This window comes from Stomoxys calcitrans, chromosome 5 (genome assembly GCF_963082655.1).
Source record: "Stomoxys calcitrans chromosome 5, idStoCalc2.1, whole genome shotgun sequence".
NCBI lineage: Eukaryota > Metazoa > Arthropoda > Insecta > Diptera > Muscidae > Stomoxys > Stomoxys calcitrans.
The window spans coordinates 109,692,556-109,715,597 of NC_081556.1; the positions used below are offsets into that span (position 1 = coordinate 109,692,556).

Consider the following 23,042-nt stretch of genomic DNA (forward strand, 5'->3'; position numbering starts at 1 on the left):
GTTGTGTTCCACTGTGTAATCTTGACTTTGGGTAATATTTATACACTAAATAGAGTGTTATGTAGCGTATGATAAATATTTTTAAAATCCTTCATTAACACGTATACGTCTAGGTGGCCTCGGTTTGGAAAGTGCACTTTTCAGACAAAAAAAAAGGATTTAAAACAAGTAAAAAGGCGTTAAGTTCGGACGGGCCGAACTTTGGATACCCACCACCTCGGGTATATATGTAAACCACCTTTCATTAAAATTCGGTGAAAATTTCATACCTTATACTCATATACCTCATACCGATCTGAACTATATACGACACGGATGTCGAAAAGCCGAACATAAGGCACTGTGTCAAATTTCAGTGAAATCGGATTATAAATGCGCCTTTTATGGGGCCAAGACTTTAAATCGAGATATCGGTCTACATGGCAACTATATCCAAATCTGGACCGATTTGGCCCAAGTTGCATAAACATGTCGAAGAGCCTAACACTAAGCACTGTCCCAAATTTCGGCGAAATCGGACAATAAATGCCTCTTTTATGGGCCCTAAACCTTAAATCCAGAGATCTATATATGGCAGCTATATTCAAATCTGGACCGATCTGGGCAAAATTGAAGAAGAACGTCGAAGAGCCTAACCCAACTCACTGTCTCAAATTTCAGCGACATCGGACAATAAATGAGCATTTGATGGCCCCAAAACCTAAAACCTAGATATCGGTCTATATGGCAGCTATATCCAAATCTGGACCGATCTGTGCGATATTGCAGAAGTATGTCAAGGGGCTTAACTTAACTCACTGTTCCAAATTTCGGGGACATCGGACAATAAATGAGCATTTTATGGGCCCAAAACCATAAATCTAGAAATCGGTCTATATGGCGGCTATATCCAAATTTGAACCGATCTGTACCAAATTGAAGAAATATGTCAAAGGGCCTAACACATCTCACTGTCCCAAATTTCAGCAAAATCGGATTATAAATGTGGCTTTTGTGGGCCTAAGACCCTAAACCGGAGGATCGGTCTATATGGCAGCTATATCCAAATCTGAACCGATCTGGACCAAATTGACGAAGGATGTGGAAGGGCCTAAGACAACTCACTGCCCCAAATTTCAGCGAAATCGGATAATAAATGTGGCTTTTATGGGCCTTAGACCCTAAATCGGGGGTCGGTCTATATGGCAGCTATATCCAAATCTGGACCGATCTGAGCCAAATTGACAAAGGATGTCGAATGGCCTAACACAACTCACTGTCCTAAATTTCAACAAAATCGGATAATAAATGTGGCTTTTATGGGCCTAAGACCCTAAATCTATATGGGGGCTATATCAAGATATAGTCCGATATAGCCCATCTTCGAACTTAACCTGCTTATGGACAAAAAAAGAATCTGTGCAAAATTTCAGCTCAATATCTCTATTTTTAAAGACTGTAGCGTGATTTCAACAGACAGACGGACAGACGGACGGACATGGCTAGATCGTCTTAGATTTTTACGCTGATCAAGAATATATATACTTTATAGGGTCGGAAATGGATATTTCGATGTGTTGCAAACGGAATGACAAAATGAATATACCCCCATCCGTCGGTGGTGGGTATAAAAATAAACTCATTAACCCATTTACTGCAAATGGTTAGAAAAATACCCAAGAAAAGAGCTGTTTTGGAAAAATTATATTTCGAGTTAGGAAAAAGGTATCCAAATGAAATTTGGACTGGCCTAAAGTGGACGAATGGAACTAATTAAAAAAAAATGTTGCATATATATGTATATATGGGAGCTAGTGTCGAGAGTCAAGAGAAAATAATTCCTGCCAAATTTCGATAGAATCGGTTAACAAATAACCACATTATTGTAATATTAGTCCAAATCTGACGAACATATATATGGGAGCTATATCTAAATCTGAACCGATTTCGACCAAACTCTATTGATATTGTGGTAGGCATTGAGGAAAGAGTTGTGTAAAATTTTGGCAAGATTGGTCAATGAATGCGCTTGGGGGCGATATACATATATGGCAGCTATATCTAAATCTGAACGGATTTCTATGAAATTTACCAGTAATATTAAAAGTCATAAAAAAATCCTTCCTGCTAAATTTCAAGAGAGTCGGTTAACAAATGAGCTCTTTATTGCAATATTTCTCAAAATCGACGAACATACAATATATATGGGAGCTGTATCTAAATCTGATTTTAGATATTGTGGCGCTCGTCGAAGAAAGCGTTCTGCAAAATTTTGGCAAGATTGGTCAATAAATGCGCTTGCATTTGCATTGGGCGATATATACATGAAAGGTATATCTAAATCTGAACCGATTTCGCTGTCGAGAGTCAAGAGAAAACTCTTCCTGTCGAATTTCGAGAGAATCGGCTAACAAATGACCACATTATTGCAATACTAGTGCAAATCGGACGAACATATATATGGGAGCTATATCCAAACCGGAAGAGATTTTTTCCAATTTTTCAATAGACATCGTCTCTAGGCGGACAAACATGCCTGTATCAAACAGATTTTTTCCAATTTTCGAATAGACATCGTCTCTAGGCGGACAAACATGACGATTGGACGAAAATTGCGACCTATAGTTTGTACACAAATTAACATGGACAGACGGACAAACAGACAGACAAGTGGACATAGCTAAATCAAATCATAAAGTGATTTTGAGTCGATCGGTATACTTGCACTTAGAGAAAATTTTATTAAACCTTTGCCTATAGAGAAAATTGCGTAGAAATTGTGTTTTAGAGAAAATTTCACAAAAATTTTGTTTTAGATAAAATTTTATTGAAATTTTGTCTTTATAGAAAACTTCGTTGAAATTTTGGTGTTAGAAAAAATTTTGTTGAAATTTTGCCTCAAGAAAAAATTTCATTGAAATTGTGCCTTTAGAGAAAATTTTGTCTTAATAGAAAATTGCATTAATATTTTGTCTGTTGAGAACATTTCTTTCAAATTTTGTCTTTAGAGAAAATTTCATTGAAATTTAATCTTAAGAGAAAATTTCATTGAAGTTGTGTCTTTATCGAAATGTCGTTAAAATTTTGTCTTTAGAGAATATTTCATTGAATTTTGTCTTAGAGAAAATTTCATTTCGTCTTTGTCTTCGTACGGTATATTTCAGAGCGAAACCACTTAGAGGAGAGATTTTACATGGTTGAATCCTAGTTCGACATTCTTAAATAAATTTTAACAAGTAAAAGCGTGCTAAGTTCGGCCAGGCCGAATCTTATATATACCCTCCACCATGGAGCGCATTTGTCGAGTTCTTTTCCCGGCATCTCTTCTAAGGCAAAAAAGGATATAAGAAAAGATTTGCTCTGCTATTAGAGCGATATTAAGATATGATCCGGTTTGGACCACAATTAAATTATATGTTGGAGACCTGTGTAAAATGTCAGCCAATTCGAATAAGACTTGCGCCCTTTGGGGGCTCAAGAAGTAAAATAGAAAGATCGATTTATATGGGAGCTGTATCGGGCTATAGACCGATTCAGACCATAATAAACACGTATGTTGATGGTCATGAGAGGATCCGTCGAACAAAAATTTCAGGAAAATCGGATAATAATTGCGACCTCTAGAGGCTCAAGAAGTCAAGATCCCAGATCGGTTTATATGGCAGCTATATCAGGTTATGAACCAATTTAAACCTTATTTGACACAGTTGTTGAAAGTAAGAATAGAATACGTCATGCAAAATTTCAGCCAAATCGGATAAGAATTGGGCCCTCTAGAGGCTCAAGAAGTCAAGATCCCAGATCGGTATATATGACAGCTATATCAGGTTATGGACCGATTCGAACCATACTTGGCACAGTTGTTGGATATCATAACAAAATACTTCGTGCAAAAATTCATTCAAATCGGACAAGAATTGCGTCATCTAAAGGCTCAAGAAGTCAAGACCCAAGATCGGTTTATATGACAGCTTTATCAGGTTATGGACCGATTTGAACCATACTTGGCACAGTAGTTGGATATCATAACAAAACACGTCGTGCAAAATTTCATTCCAATAGGATAAGAATTGGGCCCTCTAGAGGCTTAAGAAGTCAAGACCCAACATCGGTTTGTGTGGCAGCTATATCAAAACATGGACCGATATGGCCCATTTACAATACCAACCGACCTACACTAATAAGAAGTATTTGTGCAAAATTTTAAGCGGCTAGCTTTACTCCTTCGGAAGTTAGCGTGCTTTCGACAGACAGACGGACGGACATGGCTAGATCGACATAAAATGTCGCCACGATCAAGAATATATATACTTTATGGGGTCTCAGACGAATATTTCGAGTAGTTACAAACAGATTGACAAAATTAGTATATCCCCCCATCCTATGGTGGAGGATATAAAAATATTGGTCTTGTGCTATACATAAACTTTTTTACGTTACTAGGATAAGAAAAGTTTACGGTCTTGTCAAAAAGACTCGTACCGGGTGTCTATCGCCTGATTATCACTCCTAGAGCCACTGCAAGCGCATTTATTGACCACTCTTCCTAAATTTTATACAACGCTTTCATCGACGAATACCACAATATGTAACAAGTTTGCTCGAAATCGGTTCAGATTAAGATATAGCCCCCATATATATGTTCGTCCGATTTTGAGAATGAGATATATTCCAATATAGTGCTCATTTGTAAACCGAATCTCTCGAAATTTGACAGGAAGGGTATCCTTGTGACTCTTTAATATTACTGATAAATTTCATAGGAATCAGTTCAGATTTAGATATAGCTGCCATATATGAATAACGCCCAATTTTCACTTTTAGAGCAAATTTTGTTAAAATTTTGCTTTTAGAAAAGATTTCGTTGAAATTTTATTTTTAGAAAAAAATTTCGTTTAAAGTTTGTCTTTAGAGAAAATTTCATTGCAAAATTTCAACCAAACCGTTAAATAATTTCATCCTCTAGGGGTATAAGATGTCATATCGAGAGATCGCTTTATATGGGAGTTATAATAGTGTCACATTTCCTTTTTATTCGAATAAATGCATTTTCTCCACTTCTCCACTGGTAGCGTATGATGAATATAAAAAATATTCTCCAATACGTATACGTCAAGGTGGGCCATTATGCGTTTCTATTATTCTTTCTAACCATTTAAAAAAATACATTTTTACATCCGCAAAACTTCCGTGGTGCAGTTATTTGTAATACCCAGGAGGAAGATAGACCCGTTGATTCGATTAAGCTATGGTCCGTCGATCTTTACGTCTGTCTGTCTGTTTGTCCGTGTTTATTTGTGTACAAAGTACAGGCCGTAGTTTTCATCCGATCGTCTTTAAACTTGGCACAGAAATGGGTACAACAAGTGGTATGGGCTAGATTTATGATTATTATACCCTCCACCATAGGACGGGCGTATACCAATTTCGCCATTCCATTTGTAACACCTTGAAATATTGATCTATGATCCCATAAAGTACATATATTCTGGATCGTCTCGACATTTTGAGTCCAACTAGCCATGTCCGTCCGTCCGTCTGTCGAATTCACGATAGTGGTCTAACGCGTAAAACTATCCGCTTGAAATTTCGCACAGATACTTCTTAGGGGGACCACCCCAACCCCCAAAACACCCCTAAATCGGACATATTTACCGACCATGGCAATATGGGACTCAAATGAAAGGTATTTGCGAATATGAATCTTATATCCAAATTAGGGATCACGTTTCTGGGGGTCCACCCCTTCCCCAAAACACCCCCCAAACAGGACTTATTTACTGATCATGGCAATATGGGGCTTAATTAAAAGCTATTTGAGTGTAGAATTCCAATCTGATATCCAACAATGGAGCCAAGTGTTTGGGGGCCGCCTCTCCCCAAAAACATACCCCAAAGTGGACAAATTTACGACCATAGCAATATGGGGCTCAAATGAAAGGTCTTTGGGAGTAAAACACGAATCTTATATCAATATTCGGGAAAAAGGGTCTATGGGGCCACCCCACACCCACAACACCACCCAAATAGGAAGTATTTGCTGACCATTGCAATATAAGCTGAAATAAGAGGGTTTTTAGAGTAGAACACGAATCCGATATATATTTTCAAGGCCAACTCACTGAGTGGCCGCCCCATCTCCCAAAACACCCCCCAAGCCGGTCATGTTTGACGACTATGGAAATATGGGGCTCAAATTAAAGGTATTTGGGAATAGACCACGTCGTATCTGATATCAACATTAGGGACCAACTGTCTAGGGGACGTCCCACCACCATAACAACCCCCAAATAGGACGTATTAGCACACCAAGACAATTTGGGTCTTAAAGAGAGTGGAACTAAATATTTATAGTTTTTCGGGCCAATACCCCAAACGGAACATATTTGCTGACTTTTGCAATAAGGAGTTTAAATGAGATTAGGAAACGAATTTGATATCCAAATTTGGGGCTAATGGTCATATGGGGTTCAAATAAATGATATATAGATATATGAGAATAGAAAACGTTGCTGATATATTTTTCAGGCTTAGTGTTTGGGGGAGCACCCAATCTCCAAAACACCCCTAAATCGGGCATATTTACCGACCATGTCAATGTGGAGCTTAAATGGAAGGTATTGCGGAGTACAGCAAGAATTGATACCCACCTTCGGGACCAATTTTCTGGGGGTCTATTCCTTTCCAAAAATATCCCACAAACAGCCAGTTTTTACTGACCAAATAAATAAAGGTATTTGGAAGTAGAATGCGAATATCCAAATGTAGGACCCTGTATTTAGGGCATCACCCCTTCCCCAAAACTCTACCCAAAGGGTAAACATTTTTCGACCATGCTAATATGATAACCTATTTTGGGGTCATTTGTTTGGGGGACGCCTCGCCGTGTAAACTCCCCTCAAAACCAATGGCAATATGGGGTCTAAATAAATGGTATTTGAAAGAAGAGCTTTGAAGAGGCGCAGCGGAGCGGGCCCGGGTCAGCTAGTACTTATATAAAATTCAAGTAAAATAAAATTTCACAAGTTTAAATTGACTAGTATTTCAGCGTTAAATTTTTTGTTATTTCAAATAACTAAACGATTGTCAATTATTATATTTGACTTATTTTTTGGAGGGAATCGTACACACATACACACACTCATTCCAATTCTTATTTAAATCACATATTTTAGCCACATTCTTTTTTAAAAATGTATTTTATCATTATGATTTTCTCAAACAAAAAATATCTGGTAGGCTTGTGATTTATTTATAATTTTGGCACAATTATCCCTTTTTGGATTTGGATTGCATATGTGCATTCACTCAAAACACCACGTTTTTCTATGTGCGTTGTTGTATTCCAATTTGAAATTGCACTGTGTCCCTTTTTCATTTGAAATGTTTGGGGCAGATGATTTTTTAAAATTGTTTTTTTTTTTACTTATATTTGCTTAAACATGATCATGTAATTGGGCTGACCGAAAAACCAAACCGAACAAAACAAAACAAAACATTCACCATAATTACATATTAAGAGTGGCGACTAAAGAATTTACATGACATGTACCACATGATGAAAAAATCGTTGGATTTGAATTTTCCTTGCTTAAGTACAAAATTTATCGGAAAATTTGGCGAGACGAAATAGAAACGAGACTATAACAGATTTTGTTTTTTCTTTCTTTTGTTTTTCTTTAATTTTGCCGACATTCATTTGCCGAATTTTGAGAAGAATATTTTGCTAAAAACGCACAAATATACAGCACTACAATTAAATAAATATTTCGTATATACACACACATATAGATAGACAGACAGACAAGTATGGTTGTTTGTGCACTACGTTCATATAGACAAATCGTTTTAGGAACACACACTCAACACTGAAAAATATTATTACATAAATAGATGAGATGTCCCGTGCGCATTTATTTTTAGCACTTCTATACAAAAAAAATCATCATCTCATCATCTATCCAACTTTTGCTGTTTTACTAAAAAATTTTGAAAAAAAATTTTTTCATTGATTTTTTTTACTTATTGATCACTGTGTCTTATCGATTCTCATAGCTAATTTTTCCTTCAATCTTCACATCTCACACATACACATATCGTACACATCGATATTTGTTTTATTATTAATTATTATTCATTTTCATTTTCAATATCAATTATTCGCCATTTTTTTTGCAGGGCTTTCAATATTTTCTTTTGTTTTCACAGCTTTGATATTTCCCATTAAAAAATAAAAATCATTTTGAAACGAAATTCTTACGCAAATATTTTTGCATTTCAAAAAACCGTTCGAAGTGACCAAGGCAAGCGAATTTTAGCAACTACACTCATCTACCAAGTGTACACTGTCAGCAAACAGCAAATCTGTCCATATTCAAACGCCATTTGTCTGTCTCTTAGTCTGTCCATGTGTTTTTTGGCGTAAGCAGAAAGTGCAACAACAAACCATATATCTTTGCTTGCCCCTTTCGTGATCGTGATGAACGCCGCCAGCATAGACCAGTTGAGGTAATTTGGAAAGCCCACAAAACCGAGAAAATTTAATTTTTTTTCTGCAGACAAGGCACAGTGTTTGCAAACGCCTAAACTATGGATGCATGACAAGAATCATGCATGTATAGTGGAAAATATTTATACCCTACACAACTACCGTGGCACAGGGAGTTATAACTTAATCAATTTGTTTGTAATACCCAAAAGGAGGAGAGAACGACCAAAGTCTTTTAATTCTGCCGAATATTCTTACACCAGCAATAAGAAAACTGATATGGAAGTATCAATAGGAGTACAGAATCATACAACCCACATTTCGTCGAAGCTCATGGGAAACCATAGAGTTGGATACCATACTGTTGCCAATTAACATCGTCGCTTACCTCTGCATGCGGTTCATAAGTTCCAATATGGAAGCTTATACCCATATACTAGTAAAGCTCCCATGAACATTCCATTAAGGAGCAGGAGATACTTAACTCACATCAATGAGTGCAGTCTGATTAAAATTTAAGCTCACTGATAAGGCGTCTCCTTTTTTATGCCGAATGCGAGGAGAAGTTTTCACATGGCAGGCTACCTCACAAATGTAGCCAGCATTAGTAAGGGGATAACAACCGCTGACCAGTGTTGCCACTCAAGAAAATTATTTCCTAACAAAATGTCAAAAAAAAATCCTACCAAAGCCGACCTAAACCTACCAAATGTTCTGCAAGCTAAAAATGGGGTTTATGTTTTTTACCCAACACCGAAGAGTTGGCCATTTTGCAAATTCCATTAGCCACACATCAAACTATACATTCTCAACCTCTGTACTTCCTAGATCGTTGTTATACTCATAGACGACCTAGACATGTCCGTCCGTTTGTTTGTTGAAAACACTCTATATCCTAAAGCTCAGAGATAGCCTATATCTTGATATAGCATCCCTTATACCGATCTCCCGATTAGAAAACTTAAAAGTTATATTATTCCCTGGATTTCCTTGAACAAACGTGGCGAGTGGAAATACAGCGATCTTGCGATTGAGCTCAGAAATGAACTTTCACCAGTCATTTTCGCCGTTACAGTGAGTTGCCTGGACCCTTCAACATCTGAGTTTGGACCAGATCTGTATGCTGTTGCCATATTGGCCTTTTTTCCGATTGAAAGCATTGAACGCACAAAGGCCTCATTACCTATTCCAACATAATATGGAAGCGATCCCTTAACATTCGTAACAGTTACAGTCAATATCAGAATTATGCCCTTTTTCTTGAAATTTGAAGTAGTGAGGCCCGCCGCAACAGTATTTGGCCCCTCGACATCCATGGTTTTATTCTGTGCCCCTAACGAATACACAGAAACTACTGAAAGTGAAATAATTTGGAGTTACCTACCAAAAATTGAGGTCTGCCTACCAACCTACCAAGAGGATAAAAACCTACCAATTTTGGTAGGTAGGTACCTACCAACAACGGCAACATTGCCGCTGACATTTTTTTTTGATGTTCGCGGCGGAATTTGAACCCAGGCATTCAGCGTCATAGGCGGATATGCTCCCGTGGCTTCTGCCCATATATATATATGAGCTATATTCCACACTGAAAAAAAGTTCACCAAAAATGTAAGATTTTTCTTTATTCGTAGGATTTTTTTTAACAAAAAGAACGCAAAGAACGATAACTTCAAAATAAAGATACTAATATCTTTAAATTTATTTCCCTATTGAGTAACGGGCGTGACAGAATATTTGTTCCACTAGGCGAACGTATTGGCTTGCCCAAAAAGTAATTGCAGATTTTTTAAAAGAAAGTAAATGCATTTTTAATAAAACTTACAATGAACTTTAATCAAATATACTTTTTTACACTTGTTTTCTAAAGCAAGCTAAAAGTAACAGCTGATAACTGACAGAAGAAAGAATGCAATTACAGAGTAACAAGCTATGAAAAAATTTGTCAACGCCGACTATATGAAAAATCCGCAATTACTTTTTGGGCAACCCAATAGAATAGCGTTCCAAGAGCCTCGATCTTCTGCGCTCATTTTATAATCTCCGAAACCAAGTTTTGAGGTGTCTCCCACCACTTGATCTTTCTATCGGGCTTTTGGTCTTCCCGGTTTGCGTGTACCACGTTGTTTGCCTTCAAAAGACTTCTTTGCCGGAGCTTCTTCATCCATTCTGACAACATGACCTAGCCAACGCAGCCGTTGTATTTTGATGCGTGTAACTATGCTATCGTCGTCATACAGCTCATACAGCTCGTGGTTCATACGTCGCCTACATTCTCCATTAACGCAAATTGGTCCATATAGGGTTGCCCAAAAAGTAATTGCGAATTTTTCATATAGTCGACGTTGACAAATTTTTTCACAGCTTGTGACTCTGTAATTGCATTCTTTCTTCTGTCAGTTAGCAGCTGTTACTTTTGGCTTGCTTTAGAAAAAATGTGTAAAAAAAGTATATTTGATTAAAGTTCATTCTAAGTTTTATTAAAAATCCATTTACTTTCTTTTAAAAAAATCCGCAATTACTTTTTGGGCAACCCAATATTTTATGAAGAATCTTTCTCTCAAATACTCCAAGCACTGCCTCATCTGCTTTTACAAGTACCCATGCCTCAGAGCCATATAACGACACGGATAGTATCAGTGTCTTGTATAGTGTAATCATTGTCTGTCGAGAGGTGGCCTTGTTTCTAAACCACTTACTTAATCCAAAGTGGCATCTGTTTGTCAGTATTATTCTTCGCTTTCTCTCAAAACTAGTGTCATTCGTGGTCTAGGTCGAATTTACCAGGTCTAAAGCCGCATTGATAGGACCCAATTATCTCATTGACGTTAGGTTTTAATCTTTCACACAGCTCGAGAGTATCATGTATGCGATGGGGAGAAGGCTTATTCCTCTGTAGTTGGTACATTTCGTCTTGTCTCCTTTCTTGTGCTGAGGTTCCCCATCATCGGGTAAGCGTTCTTCTTGCCAGATTGCGCAGAAAAGCTGATGCATACGCCTTATCAGCGTGTCGCCTCCGGTCTTAAATAGTTCAGCGGTTAACCCATCGGTTTCTGCTGCATTGTTGTTCTTCAATCGGGTCACTGCTGCTTAGATCTTATTCTGTCTCGGAGGTAAACATTCTTTACCATCATCAGGAATTGGTTCTGCGGTATCCTCTTCGCCGCCAACGTCTGACACTAACAGCTGCATAAAATGTTCTTTCCACATACTCAGCATGCTATCTGTGTCAGTTACCAGATTTCTTGCTTTGTCACTGCAGGAGGATGTGCCTGGACCAAAGCCATCGGTTTGATGTTTAATTTTTGATAGAATTTTCGGACTTCATTCGGTCTCCTGTACATCTCAATTCCCTCACACTCACGTCTTTCCATTTTCATTTTCGTTCTACGGAATAGACGTTTCTCCTCTCTCCTTTTCTCCCGATACCTCTCCTTCATCTTGCTACTGATTGCAGGTTTGCTCTACATGCCGCATTCTTGGCTTCAGTAGGATCTCGACACTCTTGGTCGTACCATGTGTTTCTTGGGGGAGGCTTCCGGTACCCAAGTACGGATTTCGCGGCATTTTCCGTGGGTGGACAGTGGTTTGCCACTGCGCCATTATATCATCGGAACAAGGAGTGCTTTCATCAAGCAGTTGGAACAGTCGAGTGGAGTATGCCATTGTCATCGATTTCTCGTGCTTTGATCGGGTGACAGCCATGTGGCTTTGTGAATATTTTTATGTTGAAATCTGGTGCTACTAAGTACCATGTTTTTTTGGCGCGTCGAAATCTATCAGCCTCAACCCATTACTGGACGTTATCTCGTGGAGGCTAAACTTTCCGACTGTAGGAGAATCTCCTCTCGAAAATCGCTGACTGCCCGTGGCCGCATAAAAACGCAGTTTTCCACCATCCGCAACCTGTGGACGAGCCCGGTGGCTTTCAACTAAGCTTCCCGTGATTACGATGAACCCCACAACAGTCGTAGCTTAAAATTCCAGCCCGTGTGATACTGTTATACCGCATGGGCCATTGCGACTCCTAGCCCAGTTGTATGCCATTTCTAAGACCCTTTCGGCCTTTCTGCATAGCTGATTCGGATCCCTATTCCTTAGAAGTATTAAATCCCTCCTCCTTCTGGGTACCCACGTTCCATGGCGGCGGCAAGTTATATTATTTTCATATTGTTTTTAATTCGTCCCACTGTGCATGTTGTGATTTAATGGGCATTAGGAAATTCATGTGAACTGCTTGTAAAAGCCATTTTGCAAACCAATTTCAGAAAAAAAAGGCCAACATTATTTTTCAAGAACGCCTTTAATGGGCGGCAAGAGAGGTGCTTACTGAATTTTCAGCCATAACAAGTCCTTTCAAAAGCTACAATTAATGAACAATTGCACAACTCATTTCCTTATACCTAGATACTTTTTAAAATCCTCTTCCTCAATTTATGAGTTATTACATTTTCTCAATAACAAATTCCCAGTGAAAGAGGTGGCTTGAAATTGTCAGAACAGACAAATATTTTGTCCACATTTCTAATAAGCCAAAACCGCTTGTCAAACAAAAATATGTATAAGTGTATGTATGTGTGTGTGTGTGTGTTTGGGTATGTGTTTTTATGTGAACATACATATATTAGTTTATTTTTAACACCCTCTTACGCTCATATTTTTTGGCAAAATGCTTGATTTTGTTGTCCATCAAAAAAAAAAGAATTTGTAAAGACGAATATTTTCAGCAAAAGTTCACGGTCAAATATGTATATGTGTATGTTGTTAATTGTAATTAATTGCTTAAGTTTGGTTTTATCTTTCACTTGCCACCTGGTGTATTTTGCAATTTGTTTCTTAAGACCACACACAAACACACACACACCGAAGCACATAAATCATAGTTTTATTGGCATCACTTACATTGCACTACGATTTCTGATATTTTTTGTTAATAGAAACTTGTTTTTTTTTCGCTATTCAGGTTTTTTTTATTATTTATTTTATATAAAAAGCGAAGAGAAAATATTACGGCTGCATTTCACTAACGCAGTTGTTGTTATTGTGAAAATCTATAGCAAGCAGTCATGAAAGTACCGTAATCTGCAATTGATAATTGTCAAAATACAACGCTTCCTTGCATACAGTACAACATCCTTTGTGAGTGTTGCCATATCTAACTTTGCGGTTAGTAAGTATAATGGGTCGTTTACACTTTTAAATAACATATGGCAATAAATCTGTGTGGAACAAAAGCAAAGATATGCCTTATGGATTTTCTTTAGTTCGAAGATTATTTGAGAAATACTTTTAATACAAAAAGAAGTTATCTATTATGGCCGTTTAAAAAGCTATCAATGAAAACTTATTTTTGGTTTGTTTTGTTGCAGCACTTACTATCATTCTGCGTGAGGGGATGGGGTCTAAAATTCATAAAAAGCCCTTAAATAAAGAAATTTTGTGGAAAATTACTTGGCTTTAATAATTCTGGAGGAGATAACATATTTCTGGGGACCCTAAAATGAGGTGAGATTTTATAAGCTAAGGGTTGGTATTCTATTCTGCTTTCGGAAATGTCGCTGAAATGTTTTATTGTTGCGGCAGCGAAATTTGACAGAGATCATTTGTTTTTATTTTTATAACAAAGCTGATCGGCGTTTTGCCAACACACACACATAGAAATTTGTGTGCGTGTGTGTATACGTGTGCGTAAATGAGCAAAGGACATACAAGAAAGAAAATAACAACAAAGAGAATGCAAACAAAAATCGGACATCTTAATACCTTCAAACCTGGCTGCCTGTTAACAGCTGTTCACGTGAGACCACCTTATTAAATCCGCCTTGCGATTGGCTATATAAAGTTTGTTAGTGTACTTTTTCAGTAAAAAAATCGATTCAAACGACCACATTTTTTATAAATTAAAATGACAAAGATGTCATTTGAAACTATATTTGACCAATTTTTGCCTTGAACACAGCTCTGAGTCGATCAAAAAACGAGTTGGAAGCTGCAAGAATGTAGTCTTCCGGTATTTTGGCCCATTACCGTTCAATGGCGTTCTTCAGAACAAATAGAGAAGTAAATGTAATTAGCATCTGCCGAATTGGATAGCCACTATGTAGACGAAATGAAGCCGGCAACAGGATTTTTTTAGCCATTCTTAATTTTTACCAGCTGACAGTGCAGAGTCTTGTTGGAACTACCCTTGCCTTCGACCGAAATATTTGAGTATCTTTAACCCCGTTTACACTGCAGATGACGGGGTTATTGATATTTGTTTGAATAAAGTATCCGCTTTTCCGGCTTTCTCTTCGGCTACCAATTTAAATACGCAAACGATTTCCCGTAAAAATTCATGTAAATGATTGAGTATGCGAACCCCCTTATTATTGTGACACAATACAGACTTGCCATATTTTGCCAAGCTTGCGTACTGTTTTAAATACCTCCCATGCCGCTGCAATCAGTGTATTTTTGTTGTAAGACATTAATTTCTCCAAGCTTCTACCACACTTCTCGACAACTGCATGCAATAAAAAAAAAAATAAACAAATCGAAGAAAGTATGTAAGTAAACCGGTTGATGAGTTTAAACAGCTAACTTTGACAGTTTACATTCACTGTTTGCCTGATGTTATTTATTAATTGAACTATTAACCATTTTGTTTTAATGGACATCCAGTAACGAATTGTGGCATTTAATTATCTTCCGTTCAATAGCAGGGGTTGTGCTTTCGAGACTTGCACGTGTAAGGGACGAAATATCCAAATAACATTGGCAGCGAGTACATTTTTAAGTTCAGCAAAATGAAGAACAATATTGTGGACGTGTTGTCCCTTCAAAACAAAGCCCAGGAAAATAAATTGCAGAAGATCACACCCACAGATTACAGGTAAAATTTAGATTTTTTTTCTTTTGGCTAAAGTTTTGTGTTTTAATTGTAAATCCAATTGCAGGAAAATTGACAAGGAAGGCGTTGTTCCCAGATTTCTGTTCGAATGTGCCATTAAGCTACAGATTAAACCATTGACATCAGCCACTGCAGCCATCATATATCATCGCTTTTACAGAGAAATGGAATCGACAGACTACGATGAATATGTATGTATATATAGCATTAAGCGAGAGTGTTTATAATTTCTATCAAATGCTCAAAATTACTTGTTCTGCACCTTACAATGTGGGTTCAACAGCTTTTTATTGTGGAGCTACAACGTAGCATTTGCATTTATTTATATGCGAAACTTGTATGTGATCTGTTGGGGGGAAAACGCATGAGAAATCAAATTAGTGAAGCATGCAAATGCAAACTCGCCATTTAGGAGGAAAAGAGACAAGAAATTGGCAGTACAACGACTTTACGCTTTTTTTTAACTTTTAGGTCAAGTTCTTTTTTTGATGATTTTTGTAATTAATCATGAAGTAAATGGCTCTATAGAGGGTAGTAAATGCTTTATGGTATGGTACTGTTTTTCCTGGTTTAACGAGGTGGCTTGGAACCCTTGCTAGTTTTAGTTAATATGACGATAAAAGTGTCTGTTATTGTTTTCTGTTTTCAATCTGATAACTTGAGGTACCTTATAAGGTCTAAAGCTATCTCCGCTGTCTCTATTTCTTCTTATGACTTTATCTCACATTAAAGAGTCATGTGTAAAAGTATTGTCAATGCTGTCTGATATGACACTAAGTAATTTAGTTGTTGTAGCCACATTTTCATGTGGAGATGGCGATCCTCGTCAAGCTCCTGAAGGTGAGCAAGCTCGTTCCGGTCTAAACGACCTATCGCCGCGGGACCAGGGTGGCCATTGGTTATTTAAAAGCGCCATTAAACTCGCCTTGTCTTATCGAGCATCATAGGCACTCAGTATTTGTGCAAGAGCCGGTGACGCCCGATCTCTTACTGAGACTCTGCGCTCAATATCGCTGATTGTCCGCGACTGCCGTTGCAGTTACTCCGTATGGAGCATTCCACCATCCACGCTTCTCGTGATAACGAAGAACACCACACAGATTGGAGATCAAAGTTCCGGCCTGTGTTCACAGCTATAAGTAATTTGGTTGTCCGCTTACCTTGTTATCCACAACGTTGAGATTTGGTTTTGTATATCGTTTGTATATGTTTTGCCGGGGACAAGATTGATAATGACGATGTTCAACCTTTCGCTGATTTCATCAAAATGGGGTCCAGAAGCCATATTACAATTGTCCGCGTAAAAAGCGATGCCAATACCATTAGAAGGGTATACATTTGATAAGAAAATGGCGCAAACAGTATCGTAGATGTTCGCCCATCTTGAGTAACTCTATTTCACTTTGCGGCATTTCAACATCTTGTGGCTTAGTAAATATTTTTAAATTGGACACAATTAATATTTTTGTTATTATTGCACATTTTTCAGTTGATAGCTGCATCATCTTTGTACTTGGCTGGAAAAATTAAAGACGACCCCGTTAAAATCCGTGATGTTATTAACGTTGCTCACATCACTCTGAATAGGGGTGCTTCACCACTTGAATTGGGCGATGAATATTGGTCGATGCGGGATGCCATTGTACAAGCAGAGCTTTTAATAGCACGCACACTAAAATTTGATTTGAATATAGAACATCCGCACAAGGTATTAGCCAGTGACATAGGGGCTCAGATTTCTATTTCATGAAAAAATAATTATTGAAAACTTTTAAAAATTTTCTCTTTCAGTACTTACTCTACTATATGAAAACCCTTCAGGATTGGCTGGGCTCAAATGTTTGGGGTTCGGTGCCAATTGCCAAAACAGCAGCATCCTTTCTACAGGATTTCCACCATAGTCCGAAAATTTTATTACATAAACCAACACATATTGCCATTTGTTGTCTTTCATTGGCATTACAAACGTATGGAGTGCAAGTTCCACTAACAGATGAATCTGATGATCAATCCCAGTGGTATACAGTGAGTATTTTGACGTAAACTAAATATATTGGCATAATTCTTTACAAACTTTGCACTTTTTCAGCCTTTTGTCTCCGACATTACTAAAGAAAAACATTGGGAGATTATCGAAGATATCATTGAAGTATACAAACACGAATCGGATATCAATAATATGTAAAGATTGACAAAAAAAAGGATATTTTTACCAATATCAAGATAGGAAGTTACAAGTACGAATCATACCATAGACAAAGGAAAGGATAGACTTTGAAATTCAACATTTTAATAAATTAACTCAAAAGTTTTCCGTTCCATGTTGCACGGGTTCCTTGCGCACTGACATATTACCGACTGAGAATTTGAAATTTCTTTCATTTGTTAGAGCTTTTTTCAACATATTGCTATGAGTCTATGGATTTCCTTTGTCTATGATCATACAAAGCAGGTGTACAATTTTTTGTACATATCGCTTCTTAAACATTATCAAGATTGTTTTTTATTGGCGTTCATCGAAATATTACATTATTCATTAATTTTTAAGATCAATCACTTCTTACCAACCTATCCATTTTCCATTTTATGAATATGTATTTTTGTATAAATTTTAAATATATTTCATTGCGAAAATTTTCATATCTGTTTTCTGTGTTTCCTTTATAGTTGATTTATGTATGATGACTTAGGGTCCTTACATTAATATTTACTTTTACTTGATTTACTTCTTTCACTGCGCGATGAGTAAGAGTTGCGATCGTCACGTTTGGCGGAACGAGAATAACTGGGAGAAGGTGACCTTAAAAAAATAAAATAAAGTATAAATTGTTAACACATTAATTTCTAAAAGGTAGAAGATTTTGGAAGGCAAATTTTGTTTTCAGAGAATTTTTATTGAAATTTTGTCTTGAGAGAAAATTTCATGGAAATTTTGTCTTTAGAGAGAATTTCATGGAAATTTTGTCTTTAGAGAAAATTTCATGGAAATTTTGTCTTTAGAGAAAATTTCATTGAAATTTTTTCTTTAGAGAAAATTTCATTGAAATTTTTTCTTAAGAGAAAATTTCATTGAAATTTTTTCTTTAGAGAAAATTTCATTGAAATTTTTTTTTTAGAGAAAATTTTGTTTTGTTGTACACTGAGGTGGCTGAACCGGCTGCCATGGGATTGATGTAGGTCGTTGAGGATTGCAAATGGGCCATATTTGTCCAAATTGGATATATTTCTTACAGAAAGTGGTCTTGACTTCTTGAGCGTCTATAAGCCCCAATTGTTATCCGATTTGGGTGAAATTTTGCACGTAACATTCTTTTAGAGTATCTCCAACCGTGTCAAGTACGGTTCAAATAGGCCTATAACATTTTATAGCCCCCCTGACCACCGCAATTGATGTCCCGATTAGGCAGAAATTTAGTACATAAATATTCCAGGACTTACATTTGAGGAGACTATTCTAGATATACGACCCATTGACATATAGATTAAGTGTGAGGCAGCCACTACGGCGATGAGACTTAAGGCCATGTGACAATGGATTGAGGACGGGAGAAGCTCATACCATCGCGGTATAATCGAGGCGACGATAGGAAACCTGGAAGGAGGGAAAGAGGTTTCCGATCGGATACCTGTGACGACACTTGAGGTCGAGGGCGAGGCACTGCTGATCATGTTACATGGATGGATCAAAGCTAGAGGACAGAGTGGGCCTGGGGGTCTATTTGAGAACCCAGGGACTGGGATGTTTTAAACTGCTTGACCATAATACTATCCTGCAGGCGGAGATACGGGCGATTACGGAATTGAATGTGGAGGTGGCGATCCTCATCAAGCTCCGACACGAAATAACTATGAGCATCACACAGGCTGGAACTTTGAGCTCCAATCTGTGCGGTGTTTTTTGTTATCATGAGAAGCTTAGCTGTGATCTACCGGGCGCGTCCACAGTTTGCGGATAGTGGAATGCTTCATACGGAGTAGATGCAACAGCAGTCGCGGATCGAGTTGAGTCTCAGTGAAATCCCTCCCCTATCGTCAGATTCAACTTTTAAATTTAAAATTAAGTGTGTCGACTTACCTCTTCGATCTAGATGATGATTGTGGACTATCGTAACGTGAGGACTTGGATATATAAGATGTCGTTCTATCCAACGGATGCGGATGAGGCGGCGATGGTGGTGATAAACTACGTGAGCGATGTCGTTTACTGTATTTGCTACTTTCACGACTATTGGAGGAAGGCGATTTATCGCGCCGACTACTGCTGGTGCTCTTGTAAGGTGACATCGAGCGTTTTCGGCTGCTGCGTGCTGGACTAGAACGTGAGCTACCGCGAGAATGTTGTGCAGGCGATGGTGAGCGTCTATAATGACGCGATCTTTCAGGGCTGGCTGCTTCTTTGCTATACATGTAGCTTAAGGGAGAGTCTACTGTGTCCGAAGACTTTAGAAACAGAAAAAGAGAATGTCATTATTTAACCACTAAATGCAGCATATAAGTTACAAACCTTTTTCAATAATTTTTTGCGATAATATTCCACCTGCTCTGGTATTGTCCAGCCGGTTTTCAAGTCAATTTCTCCGGATTCCAAAGAATCTTGATACTGCATAGTCTTAACCTCAACATCACGTAATTTTGTGCGTTTGATTTCATCAAAATCCTCTTCATTGTCTACATCATATTTCGGTGGATCAGGGGGATCCAATGAATCCCATTTACATGTAGTAACTGCCTGTTCGGCTACTTGTTCGGGATCTACTGTCTCCCATTTTGATGGTATAAATGCGGGAGTTTTTGACGATGCTGATTTACCTGTCAACAGTTCAGGATGCAATAGATCATCAGAGGTATCCTTCTCCAGTGGTATGCCATCAATATCATCATACACTGTTAGAGGAAAATAAAAAAATTAAATAAGAAAATAACAAAAGTTTGAATTTTTGAGTTACTAGGTATTCCATCGATATCATCGTTGTAATCCGCATCACGGCTAACTTCTTGGCTACGACGATTTGGGGTGTTTTTCTGTGAGGACTCTGGCAAATTACGCATAAGTACTCCCTTTAAAAGGGCAGCACCATCCAAAGGCACGCCGTCCAAATCCTCATCATCCCTTTCATCACCCGAAAGGGGAGCACCATCGATATCTTCCTCTTCGGCTTCTTTGATTTCTTCAGGAGGCGGCGAAGGGGACCTTTGTAACTAATTTGACATTGTTTTAGAGAGATAAAATCAAGCATATGTCTGCTTTTATTTACCTGCTTGCCTAGAAAACTGCATCTCAACTGCATTAAGAAATCTTTGGAATATACCGCCCAATCATCCCAAGCTTTCAGCACATTCAATACTCTATTCTTAAAACCCTCTGCTTTAAGACGACTCTCTATAGCATTGCAGAATGTATGTAAATTCTCAAATATATCGGCCAAATGTTTTTCAATGCTGCAAATAAATGGAGATAGAAATATTTTGCCGATATTTTAAGTCATACATCGACTTACGACTTCCTAAAGAAGGAGGCCTTTGACACAGTGCAATTATGCAATATATCCGATAGCAAATACAAACGTGCTATTTTTCTTGAAGCCAAAGTAGTGGGATTTGATAAAGACTCTGCAATGCATTCGGAAATTTCATCGGCTGCATCCGCATGTTCAATGCAAAATATCATGGCGTCTCCTATGCGTGAACGTTCTGGTGTAAGATAATGAATAAGATCTTCCAAACGGTCACGTTGTCTGCAAATAGAGAGCATATAAGAAATTTTAAATTTTTTATATTTTGTCTCACACTTACGCAGTTGAAAGCGCTCCCTTATGGACTTCTGGTGCATCGGGGTCCACCACCAACTCATCCGCCATACCCTGTGTATAGAAATTGGCAATGGGGGGCTTCCAAATGGGACCACCTTTGAACATACGAAACTCCTTCTCATTCCATTCAGAGATACTATCACCTTGCAACAAGGAAAACAGTTTCCAGCGATAATAAATATGAGCAGGGCTTTCATTGTCAAATAGAAATGAGAAAGCCGGATTCTCAATTTCCCGGCACATAATTAAAGCTTCAAACATGGGTCCTTCGCGTATAACAAATTCTATCATGCGGTGAATGATGTGCAAAACAGTTCTAGAAGAAGAAAAGAATTTAGCAAATGTTTAAAAATCCATGTAATGAACTTACTTTTCTGTTGGAATTATAACTTTGACCACCGACTTTTGCAAAACCTTAAAGACAAGAAACAAAAAACATGTGCTATCAACTTCTTGAAAATAGGTCTTTACTTTCTTACATTTTGCATATTTTCCTTCTCCTCCTCTGTGGTATATTCTTTATAATTCTTTGCCGGCACATTAGCTCTTTCATTTGGTGGTGGTTGGGCATTAAATGGCAACCCCGATGGTGGTGGTGGCATGGTAAGCTCCAATAAAGGTGGCGGTATAAAAATTGGTTGATTTAAAATGGGCACAGCTTTGCCCCAGCCCAGTCGCATTTCATAGCCCATAATGAAACGGCCATTAAGAGTTCTTAGAGCTCGTTCAGCATCTTTACGACTCATATAGGCTACAAAACCACAATTACGGCCACGTGATTTCTCTTCCTCCGATCTAGGCCACATAATTTTAATGCTTGCCAAAGGGCCATAACGACCAAATATTTCCATCAATTGTTGCTCCGATAACTATTGGAAGGCAGACATTATCAATGACAATGTTTTTGTTTTAACTTATAATAAGCATACACACCTTAGGACATAAATTACCCAAATACAAATTAGTTGTATTTGGATCACCGGTATCATGCGAACCCGACCTTTCGACTACCTCATGCTCCGTGGTATGTTCTTTTTGGTCTTTGACTTGTAACATATTGGACTGGGCCATATGTTTAAATTTATGGCGTTCTTCACGTTCCTCTTGTATTTGTCTAAGTTCTTCCTTAAACAATTCCAGATTACTTTTTTTCTTCTCCTGGCTTTTCTTTTTCAAAGATAATGAATCTTTCTTCAAATCAGATGCCAAAAACTTGGCATATTCCTGAGCCTTTTCCGCCGCCGACTTTTCATCCACTTTGGATGAAGGCTTATATAACTTTCCCTTTTCACGATTATCCTCTCCTGAAATTTGGAAAACGTAAAAGTAATATTAATATTTTTCACTTAGACATGCCTTCTCGGAATGTATATATACATCAAACACTAAAAGTCTAGATCAACTTACTACGAGAACCGGCATCGTATGTACCCGCCTTTACCCAAACCTTGGAGGAAGCAGAGGGAGCTTCTTGGAATGTTTCCACAAATTCTTTAAAGACCTACAAACATTGGGACAAACAATAAATATATGTCTATCTCCAGGTAATTTGTGTTCAATTTTACTTACATGAGCCGCTGCCTCCTCATCATCTTTCTTTTTTTGCTCCTCAATTTCCTTTTTGGACAGCTGGCGCTTGGCCATAGCGCCCACATTAAAGGCTTCAAGCTTCTTTTCACTTATGCGCTATTAAAAAGTTTTTTTTAGAGTTTATTAATAGAAAGATTTTAAATATTTACCTTCATTTTTATTTATGCCATCGAAAATGCGAAAAAATCCATTAAATGTCAAAAGTGTTGCCACATCTTTGTGCGTCTGCTAGAATTAGATTTGCCATAGCGTTTCAATTTTAAAGTGAAACCTAAGCGAGTAG

The 23,042-nt window shown here is 37.7% G+C and overlaps 3 protein-coding genes across 18 annotated transcripts in view; 1 reads left to right on the forward strand and 2 right to left on the reverse strand.

The window, feature by feature from the left end:
* Nucleotides 1–13,513, reverse strand: part of LOC106095974 (resistance to inhibitors of cholinesterase protein 3) — a 57,632-nt gene extending 44,119 nt beyond the window's left edge. For 13 of the 14 annotated variants that reach the window (XR_009398427.1, XR_001222844.2, XR_009398426.1 and 10 more), the window contains exon 1: nt 8,240–8,346. The gene's annotated coding sequence lies outside the window, so the exon portion shown is untranslated. Of the gene's footprint in view, nt 1–8,239; nt 8,347–13,369 lie in introns of those variants that run through there. The other variant, XM_013263471.2, reaches the window with a different exon arrangement.
* A 1,393-nt stretch (nt 13,514–14,906) lies between these two features.
* LOC106096051 (cyclin-Q) lies at nt 14,907–17,999 on the forward strand. 3 transcript variants are annotated; one of them, XM_013263576.2, is made up of 6 exons: nt 14,907–15,015; nt 15,169–15,341; nt 15,406–15,550; nt 16,849–17,067; nt 17,151–17,384; nt 17,449–17,999. In XM_013263576.2, the coding sequence occupies exons 2-6, from the start codon at nt 15,256–15,258 to the stop codon at nt 17,542–17,544; spliced, it is 780 nt and encodes a 259-aa protein (XP_013119030.1). In that variant the 5' UTR covers nt 14,907–15,015; nt 15,169–15,255; the 3' UTR covers nt 17,545–17,999. The 3 variants fall into 3 exon arrangements, with proteins under 3 accessions (XP_013119030.1, XP_013119048.1, XP_013119039.1); XM_013263594.2 differs by having other exon boundaries at nt 14,912–15,011; XM_013263585.2 differs by having other exon boundaries at nt 14,913–15,015; nt 15,172–15,341.
* On the reverse strand, nt 17,815–22,999 carry LOC106095971 (U2 snRNP-associated SURP motif-containing protein). The gene is made up of 13 exons (XM_013263450.2): nt 22,909–22,999; nt 22,739–22,855; nt 22,577–22,670; nt 22,103–22,473; nt 21,649–22,038; nt 21,540–21,583; nt 21,153–21,485; nt 20,858–21,094; nt 20,615–20,798; nt 20,306–20,558; nt 19,864–20,243; nt 19,435–19,799; nt 17,815–18,159 (listed from the first exon to the last, which is right to left on the reverse strand). The coding sequence occupies exons 1-13, from the start codon at nt 22,912–22,914 to the stop codon at nt 18,060–18,062; spliced, it is 2,874 nt and encodes a 957-aa protein (XP_013118904.2). The 5' UTR covers nt 22,915–22,999; the 3' UTR covers nt 17,815–18,059.
* Between the last annotated feature and the right edge of the window lie 43 nt (nt 23,000–23,042).

Bases quoted from the DNA above. Each gene is read 5' to 3' on its own strand.
- LOC106096051 (XM_013263576.2), top strand. From the start codon at position 15,256: ATGAAGAACAATATTGTGGACGTGTTGTCCCTTCAAAACAAAGCCCAG. The intron at 15,342-15,405 runs GTAAAATTTAGA...ATCCAATTGCAG, and splicing joins ATCACACCCACAGATTACAG to GAAAATTGACAAGGAAGGCG. The intron at 15,551-16,848 runs GTATGTATATAT...CACATTTTTCAG, and splicing joins CGACAGACTACGATGAATAT to TTGATAGCTGCATCATCTTT.
- LOC106095971 (XM_013263450.2), bottom strand. The intron at 22,474-22,576 runs GTAAGTTGATCT...TCCAAATTTCAG, and splicing joins ATACGATGCCGGTTCTCGTA to GAGAGGATAATCGTGAAAAG. The intron at 18,160-19,434 runs GTAAGTCGACAC...TATTTTTTTAAG, and splicing joins TCATCATCTAGATCGAAGAG to GTCACCTTCTCCCAGTTATT.